Source organism: Notothenia rossii (assembly GCF_949606895.1).
Source record: "Notothenia rossii genome assembly, chromosome: 8".
Classification (NCBI taxonomy): domain Eukaryota; kingdom Metazoa; phylum Chordata; class Actinopteri; order Perciformes; family Nototheniidae; genus Notothenia; species Notothenia rossii.
In genome coordinates, this window is record NC_136906.1 from 1111253 (window position 1) to 1121252 (window position 10000).

Sequence of the window (10000 nt, forward strand, 5' to 3'; positions counted from 1 at the left end):
ACCACGGCACATAACACTAACTTTAAAATGTTACACATCTTTCTGACATTATTCGTGTAACACAACTTTTAAATCTGATTCTCACTTTTACAGATATTAAACATTGTTCAGACCTTGGTAAAGAGGCCTTCTTCAGATTTTAGAGCTGGAAAGATAAAAAAAAATTAAGTAAAATAATTAAACAAAATCTCTCTTGAGGGCATGAAGGGGCAAAAGCTTTCAACATGTCTCCATTAAAGCCCATTGTAATTTCAGGCTGATATTTCCTCACGGTAGCAGCCACACACCTTTAGTTAATCTGCCAAAAAGGCCACATTATTGACCCGAAAGTACACAAAAAGTACACTTCAGATACTCAACTTCCTTGACATGCTTCAAGCTTTGAAATTTCACCGATATCTGTTATCGTTCTTCCACAAAACGTTCACATGTAAGAGGTTCATCTCTCATTCAGAACAATGAAACTGCTCTCCTCTCACTGATCACCATGGAAACCTTTGATCTCTGGACACCTTGTTAGCTCAACTATAAACACCTGTGTCATGGAACACGATGATGTCATAACTCCAACTGACATGCTCAGAGCAGCAGACTTCAGATAAATGTCCTGCCCTCAACACACACACACACACACACACACACACACACACACACACACACACACACACACACACACACACACACACACACACACACACACACACACACACACACACTGTGGGTGAATGGATCCGTCTGAACATTTTTTACTGAATGATTATTTTTTTTATAAGCGCAGGTTCAGGATGAGTCATCGAGAGAAAAAGCTCTGACATTCTACAGGAACAGAGAGAAGGGTGGGCGGTTAGATATAAGACTGAACAACACTGAGTGACAGCTATACACACACACACACACACACACACACAGACACACACACACACACACACACACACACACACACACACACACTATATGTGGATTTACTTGACTTTCAGCAGACACACAGTTCAGACTCTAATAGAGAACACACACACTCTGCTGACGCTGCAGTGACATCAGCAGCTGGTGACTCAACCGCTGGACTGTGTGTGTGTTCCTGTACGTCTGTGAATCGTGATGTGTGTGTGTGTGTGTGTGTGAGAGTCCACCCACACATGATGAGTCACAGATCTCAGCAGGGAGCACAGCAACACTCCTATATATAGATGCTACACAATGTGTGTGTGTGTGTGTGTCTATATGTGTGTGTCTATGTGTGTGTGTGTGTGTGTGTGTGTGTGTGTGTGTTTGTCTACGTGTGTGTGTGCAGACTAGGGAAGTTTCAGGACACACAGTCCAGGATTCTTAGAGAAAGTTTAGATATTGTCGTCATCATCTTCAGAACCGACGGGGATCAGACGTTATATTTATTATTGATTTGACTACCTGTGGCGGGGTTCTCTTTGTCCGTCCGTAAACATAGGGGCAGTCTGTAAATAAAACTTGTTGAGCTTTATTTAATTAAGACAACCAAGTATATACTGTTTGAAAATAATATTGAAATAAACAAAATCAGAGTGATCAAAATTTGTTTTTTTTTTCAATTAAATATTCAGTACACAAATCCAAGAGCTGTTGCCTCAGCTGCAACAATATCAGAAAAGAGAGAGTGTGTGTGTGTGTGTGTGTGTGTGTGTGTGTGTGTGTGTGTGTGTGTGTGTGTGTGTGTGTGTGTGTGTGTGTGTGTGTGTGTGTGTGTGTGTGTGTGTGTGTGTGTGTGTGTGTGTGTGTGTGTGTGTGTGTGTGTGTGTGTGTGGACTGTGGAAGTTTCAGGACACACAGTCCAGGATTCTTGGAGGAAGTTTAAATGTTGTTGTCGTCGTTTAAACGTTATATTTATCGTTTATATTCCTACCTTCAGGATGTTGAGTGTCTCCTCCTGACCCCCCCCTCTCTTTATTTCCCAGCAGGCCTTGCAGCAGATGGGGGGATTCTCCCACAGACCTCTGGGCAGAGCTCAGTCATCGCCTGCTGCCCCGGCTGCTCCCATCAAACACCTGTTCACCACCGGTACGTTCACCTGTGAGAGAGACAGCCAATCAGAACAGCTGAGGACTTATTATGATTAGAGACAGCCAATCAGCAGGCTCTGTGTCGATGCACAGTGGAAATGAACTTTAAAAACAGTATATTTCTTGAGTAATAATAATAGATTACATTTGTATAGCGCCTTTCAAGGGACCCAAGGCCGCTTCCCATGGTGAACAAACAAAGGTCTGTATTGTAAGAAATGTAAGAATATATCCTCTAAATAGCCACGAGCTAAACATCCTTAGAGGTTATCTAACACCACAGTTATCTCCGTTAGAGGAACTTACAGATATTTGACCTGTATTTAGGGATTGTCCACAGTGTTGAGTGTATGGAAGTCACTGGGTCAAAGCGTCATGTCATGTGGCTGAAATACAAAGGATATAATCACATTTAGCGAGCCGACACAGGGTTAGGAACCAGATAACAACGTCAGATTACATATACCTGTATCGTACTGACATCCTATTCAGCACGTACTGAATGAATAGAGTTCTCTGCATATGAATCCAAGTTTCAGGGGATTTACATCTGCTAATCGACATCAACATGAGGGGAAGAATAAACAAATACAAAAGTGTGTGTGTGTGTGTGTGTCTGTCTGTCTGTCTGTCTGTCTGTCTGTCTGTCTGTCTGTCTGTCTGTCTGTCTGTCTGTCTGTCTGTCTGTCTGTGTGTGTGTGTGTGTGTGTGTGTGTGTGTGTGTGTGTGTGTGTGTCTGTGTGTGTGTGTGTGTGTGTGTGTAAATGCTGCAGGTTCTCAGTCATTGTTAATTTAATTTCCTGCACCTCTCACACACTTCACGTGTAGCTGCTGCCCCCTGGTGGTGAGTGCTTGTTACTACAGGAGTCTTTATCGACAGCTGGTGCAGGGCTGGAGAAAATAACTGTGAAACATGTCCTAAAGTACTTCTTCTCATTTATGTATTTATGTTTTCACACTGTGTGTTCAGGTCTGGTGTACGACAGCCTGATGTTGAAGCATCAGTGCGTGTGTGGGAACGCTCATATTCACCCAGAGCATGCTGGGAGAGTTCAGAGCATCTGGAGCAGATTACAGGAGACAGGACTACTGGGACGCAGTGAGGTACACACACACACACACACACACACACACACACACACACACACACACACACACACACACACACACACACACACACACACACACACACACACACACACACACACACATTGACATCAGTAAGATAAAACACGATTTATGTCAACCAATATTCTGATCAGCTCCATTGTTTCTCTTCTTATGCAAACTGTGTGTGTGTGTGTGTGTGTGTGTGTGTGTGTGTGTGTGTGTGTGTGTGTGTGTGTGTGTGTGTGTGTGTGTGTGTGTGTGTGTGTGTGTGTGTGTGTGTGTGTGTGTGTGTGTGTGTGTGTGTGTGTGTGTGTGTGTGTGTGTGTGTGTGTGTGTGTGTGTGTGTGTGTGTGTGTGTGTGTGTGTGTGTGTGCAGAGGATTCGGGGTCGTAAGGCGTCTCTGGATGAGATCCAGTGTGTTCACTCAGAGTTTCACACCCTGCTGTACGGGACCAGTCCTCTGAACCGACACAAGCTTGACCACAAGAAGCTGCTGGGTGAGACACACACACACACACACACACACACACACACACACACATACACACACACACACACACACACACACACACACACACACACACACACACACACACACACACACACACACACACACACACACACACACACACACACACACTCTACTACCTTCACATATTTAACTATATATTACCTTTGGTTCATGCACTACTTTATAACCCTGTAACTCTGTTTCCTGCGCTCTGATTGGTTGTTTCAGGTCCAATCAGCCAGAAGATGTACGCTGTTCTTCCCTGTGGGGGCATCGGGGTGAGGATCATTTAAAAAGAAACCCCCGTAATAGTAGGACGTCTTGTATTACATTGCATTTTTTTTTGCTGTATAAACCATTTACAGCCGAATCTTCACAATGGCTGTAAAACGTGGTTATGGAAGAGTCCATTATTGATTATATGGGGGGGTTGAATGTCGGAACACAGTATATAGTTGTATGGTTTCTCCCAGTAGAGCATGGTACAAATACCAGCCAGTAAAGACTTGAACAAGGCTCTTTACGTCAAACCTTTGCCTGTCTTATATATTTGAACACCCCCTTTACTTTTAATAGTTGGTTTGAACCGAATAATGTAATGCATTCAAATAATTTAAAGGTCTCCTATCATGCAAACTGCACTTTTCAATGTCTTTTATACATAAATATGTGTCTCTGGTGTGTCAGGGAACTAAAGTAAGTGGAAGTAATATGCTCTGTGTTCACATTAGCATGCTAACACTCAGAGCTAACCTGTACTGGAGAGAGTCTGTGTGAAGAAGCAGGAAATCAAAAGGAAGTCACCTTGTGGTAAACCTGAGAGAGAGAGAGAGTTTGAGCTCCATCCTGTTTCAGAGAGGATCCTTGATGTGGTTTGGAACAGGATGTGGAGTTTCATCACGGCAGCATTTAGCTGAGTTTCTCCTGATGAGATCTACTCTCTCTCTGAAGCTACTGACCCAGAGTCAGCTCTTTAGGAACAGCTGGAAGAGAGGGGGGGGGGGGGGGCTACAAGGATCTGTTTGGGGTTTGGAGTAGGACACTTCAGAGACATGTCCTTAGTAACAGCTGGAAGAGAGGGGGGGGCTACAAGGATCTGTTTGGGGTTTGGAGCAGGACACTTCAGAGACATGTCCTTAGTAACAGCTGGAAGAGAGGGGGGGGCTACAAGGATCTGTTTGGGGTTTGGAGCAGGACACTTCAGAGACATGTCCTTAGTAACAGCTGGAAGAGAGAGGGGGGGGGGCTACAAGGATCTGTTTGGGGTTTGGAGCAGGACACTTCAGAGACATGTCCTTAGTAACAGCTGGGAGAGAGGGGGGGGGGGGCTACAAGGATCTGTTTGGGGTTTGGAGCAGGACACTTCAGAGACATGTCCTTAGTAACAGCTGGAAGAGAGGGGGGGGGCTACAAGGATCTGTTTGGGGTTTAGAGCAGGACACTTCAGAGACATGTCCTTAGTAACAGCTGGAAGAGAGGGGGGGGGGGGCTACAAGGATCTGTTTGGGGTTTGGAGCACAACACTTCAGAGACATGTCCTTAGTAACAGCTGGAAGAGAGGGGGGGGGGCTACAAGGATCTGTTAGGGGTTAGGAGCAGGACACTTCAGAGACATGTCCTTAGTAACAGCTGGAAGAGAGGGGGGGGGGGGCTACAAGGATCTGTTTGGGGTTTGGAGCAGGACACTTCAGAGACATGTCCTTAGTAACAGCTGGAAGAGAGGGGGGGGGCTACAAGGATCTGTTTGGGGTTTGGAGCAGGACACTTCAGAGACATGTCCTTAGTAACAGCTGGAAGAGAGGGGGGGGGCTACAAGGATCTGTTTGGGGTTTGGAGCAGGACACTTCAGAGACATGTCCTTAGTAACAGCTGGAAGAGAGGGGGGGGGGGGGCTACAAGGATCTGTTTGGGGTTTGGAGCAGGACACTTCAGAGACATGTCCTTAGTAACAGCTGGAAGAGAGGGGGGGGCTACAAGGATCTGTTTGGGGTTTGGAGCAGGACACTTCAGAGACATGTCCTTAGTAACAGCTGGAAGAGAGAGGGGGGGGGCTACAAGGATCTGTTTGGGGTTTGGAGCAGGACACTTCAGAGACATGTCCTTAGTAACAGCTGGAAGAGAGGGGGGGGGGCTACAAGGATCTGTTTGGGGTTTGGAGCAGGACACTTCAGAGACATGTCCTTAGTAACAGCTGGGAGAGAGAGGGGGGGGGGCTACAAGGATCTGTTTGGGGTTTGGAGCAGGACACTTCAGAGACATGTCCTTAGTAACAGCTGGGAGAGAGGGGGGGGGGGGGCTACAAGGATCTGTTTGGGGTTTGGAGCAGGACACTTCAGAGACATGTCCTTAGTAACAGCTGGAAGAGAGGGGGGGGGCTACAAAGATCTGTTTGGGGTTAGGAGCAGGACACTTCAGAGCCATGTCCTTAGTAACAGCTGGAAGAGAGGGGGGGGGGCTACAAGGATCTGTTTGGGGTTTGGAGCAGGACACTTCAGAGACATGTCCTTAGTAACAGCTGGAAGAGAGGGGGGGGGCTACAAGGATCTGTTTGGGGTTAGGAGCAGGACACTTCAGAGACATGTCCTTAGTAACAGCTGGAAGAGAGGGGGGGGGGCTACAAGGATCTGTTTGGGGTTTAGAGCAGGACACTTCAGAGACATGTCCTTAGTAACAGCTGGAAGAGAGGGGGGGGGGCTACAAGGATCTGTTTGGGGTTTGGAGCACAACACTTCAGAGACATGTCCTTAGTAACAGCTGGAAGAGAGGGGGGGGGGGGGCTACAAGGATCTGTTAGGGGTTAGGAGCAGGACACTTCAGAGACATGTCCTTAGTAACAGCTGGGAGAGAGAGGGGGGGGGCTACAAGGATCTGTTTGGGGTTTGGAGCAGGACACTTCAGAGACATGTCCTTAGTAACAGCTGGGAGAGAGAGGGGGGGGCTACAAGGATCTGTTTGGGGTTTGGAGCAGGACACTTCAGAGACATGTCCTTAGTAACAGCTGGAAGAGAGGGGGGGGGGGGGCTAGAAGGATCTGTTTGGGGTTTGGAGCAGGACACTTCAGAGACATGTCCTTAGTAACAGCTGGAAGAGAGGGGGGGGGGGCTACAAGGATCTGTTAGGGGTTAGGAGCAGGACACTTCAGAGACATGTCCTTAGTAACAGCTGGAAGAGAGGGGGGGGGGGCTACAAGGATCTGTCTGGGGTTTGGAGCAGGACACTTCAGAGACATGTCCTTAGTAACAGCTGGAAGAGAGGGGGGGGGGCTACAAGGATCTGTTAGGGGTTAGGAGCAGGACACTTCAGAGACATGTCCTTAGTAACAGCTGGAAGAGAGGGGGGGGGGGCTACAAGGATCTGTTTGGGGTTTGGAGCAGGACACTTCAGAGACATGTCCTTAGTAACAGCTGGAAGAGAGGGGGGGGGGCTACAAGGATATGTTTGGGGTTTGGAGCAGGACACGAAGAGAGGGGGGGGGCTACAAGGATCTGTTTGGGGTTTGGAGCAGGACACGAAGAGAGGGGGGGGGGCTACAAGGATATGTTTGGGGTTTGGAGCAGGACACGAAGAGAGGGGGGGGGCTACAAGGATATGTTTGGGGTTTGGAGCAGGACACGAAGAGAGGGGGGGGGGCTACAAGGATATGTTTGGGGTTTGGAGCAGGACACGAAGAGAGGGGGGGGGCTACAAGGATCTGTTTGGGGTTTGGAGCAGGACACTTCAGAGACATGTCCTTAGTAACAGCTGGAAGAGAGGGGAGGGGGCTACAAGGATCTGTTTGGGGTTTGGAGCAGGACACTTCAGAGACATGTCCTTAGTAACAGCTGGAAGAGAGGGGGGGGGGCTACAAGGATCTGTTTGGGGTTTGGAGCAGGACACTTCAGAGACATGTCCTTAGTAACAGCTGGGAGAGAGAGGGGGGGGGGCTACAAGGATCTGTTTGGGGTTTGGAGCAGGACACTTCAGAGACATGTCCTTAGTAACAGCTGGGAGAGAGGGGGGGGGGGGGCTACAAGGATCTGTTTGGGGTTTGGAGCAGGACACTTCAGAGACATGTCCTTAGTAACAGCTGGAAGAGAGGGGGGGGGGGCTACAAAGATCTGTTTGGGGTTAGGAGCAGGACACTTCAGAGCCATGTCCTTAGTAACAGCTGGAAGAGAGGGGGGGGGCTACAAGGATCTGTTTGGGGTTTGGAGCAGGACACTTCAGAGACATGTCCTTAGTAACAGCTGGAAGAGAGGGGGGGGGGCTACAAGGATCTGTTTGGGGTTAGGAGCAGGACACTTCAGAGACATGTCCTTAGTAACAGCTGGAAGAGAGGGGGGGGGCTACAAGGATCTGTTTGGGGTTTAGAGCAGGACACTTCAGAGACATGTCCTTAGTAACAGCTGGAAGAGAGGGGGGGGGGCTACAAGGATCTGTTTGGGGTTTGGAGCACAACACTTCAGAGACATGTCCTTAGTAACAGCTGGAAGAGAGGGGGGGGGGGGGGCTACAAGGATCTGTTAGGGGTTAGGAGCAGGACACTTCAGAGACATGTCCTTAGTAACAGCTGGGAGAGAGAGGGGGGGGCTACAAGGATCTGTTTGGGGTTTGGAGCAGGACACTTCAGAGACATGTCCTTAGTAACAGCTGGAAGAGAGGGGGGGGGCTACAAGGATCTGTTTGGGGTTTGGAGGAGGACACTTCAGAGACATGTCCTTAGTAACAGCTGGAAGAGAGGGGGGGGGCTACAAGGATCTGTTTGGGGTTTAGAGCAGGACACTTCAGAGACATGTCCTTAGTAACAGCTGGAAGAGAGGGGGGGGGGCTACAAGGATCTGTTTGGGGTTTGGAGCACAACACTTCAGAGACATGTCCTTAGTAACAGCTGGAAGAGAGGGGGGGGGGGGCTACAAGGATCTGTTAGGGGTTAGGAGCAGGACACTTCAGAGACATGTCCTTAGTAACAGCTGGGAGAGAGAGGGGGGGGCTACAAGGATCTGTTTGGGGTTTGGAGCAGGACACTTCAGAGACATGTCCTTAGTAACAGCTGGGAGAGAGAGGGGGGGGGGCTACAAGGATCTGTTTGGGGTTTGGAGCAGGACACTTCAGAGACATGTCCTTAGTAACAGCTGGGAGAGAGAGGGGGGGGCTACAAGGATCTGTTTGGGGTTTGGAGCAGGACACTTCAGAGACATGTCCTTAGTAACAGCTGGAAGAGAGGGGGGGGGGGGGCTAGAAGGATCTGTTTGGGGTTTGGAGCAGGACACTTCAGAGACATGTCCTTAGTAACAGCTGGAAGAGAGGGGGGGGGGGCTACAAGGATCTGTTTGGGGTTTGGAGCAGGACACTTCAGAGACATGTCCTTAGTAACAGCTGGAAGAGAGGGGGGGCTACAAGGATCTGTTTGGGGTTTGGAGCAGGACACTTCAGAGACATGTCCTTAGTAACAGCTGGAAGAGAGGGGGGGGGCTACAAAGATCTGTTTGGGGTTTGGAGCAGGACACTTCAGAGACATGTCCTTAGTACCAGCTGGAAGAGAGGGGGGGGGGGGGCTACAAGGATCTGTTTGGGGTTTGGAGCAGGACACTTCAGAGACATGTCCTTATTAACAGCTGGAAGAGAGGGGGGGGGGCTACAAGGATCTGTTAGGGGTTAGGAGCAGGACACTTCAGAGACATGTCCTTAGTAACAGCTGGAAGAGAGGGGGGGGGGGCTACAAGGATCTGTTTGGGGTTTGGAGCAGGACACTTCAGAGACATGTCCTTAGTAACAGCTGGAAGAGAGGGGGGGGGGCTACAAGGATATGTTTGGGGTTTGGAGCAGGACACGAAGAGAGGGGGGGGGCTACAAGGATATGTTTGGGGTTTGGAGCAGGACACTTCAGAGACATGTCCTTAGTAACAGCTGGAAGAGAGGGGAGGGGGCTACAAGGATCTGTTTGGGGTTTGGAGCAGGACACTTCAGAGACATGTCCTTAGTAACAGCTGGAAGAGAGGGGGGGGGGCTACAAGGATCTGTTTGGGGTTTGGAGCAGGACACTTCAGAGTCATGTCCTTAGTAACAGCTGGAAGAGAGAGAGGGGGGGGGGCTACAAGGATCTGTTTGGGGTTTGGAGCAGGACACTTCAGAGACATGTCCTTAGTAACAGCTGGAAGAGAGGGGGGGGGGCTTCAAGGATCTGTTTGGGGTTTGGAGCAGGACACTTCAGAGACATGTCCTTAGTAACAGCTGGAAGAGAGGGGGGGGGGCTACAAGGCTCTGTTTGGGGTTTGGAGCAGGACACTTCAGAGACATGTCCTTAGTAACAGCTGGAAGAGAGGGGGGGGGGCTACAAGGATCTGTTTGGGGTTAGGAGCAGGACACT

At 49.2% G+C, this 10000-nt stretch overlaps 1 protein-coding gene across 5 annotated transcripts in view; it reads left to right on the forward strand.

Annotated features, from left to right (window-relative positions):
* The window catches only part of hdac5 (histone deacetylase 5), a 55031-nt gene that overhangs the window by 28850 nt on the left and 16181 nt on the right, over positions 1-10000 (forward strand). For 4 of the 5 annotated variants that reach the window (XM_079643303.1, XM_079643302.1, XM_079643299.1 and 1 more), the window contains exons 15-18: positions 1929-2031; positions 3004-3137; positions 3520-3640; positions 3883-3932. In XM_079643303.1, coding sequence (XP_079499429.1) covers positions 1929-2031; positions 3004-3137; positions 3520-3640; positions 3883-3932 — 408 coding nt within the window. The remainder of the gene's footprint in view (positions 1-1928; positions 2032-3003; positions 3138-3519; positions 3641-3882; positions 3933-10000) is intronic. The other variant, XM_079643300.1, reaches the window with a different exon arrangement.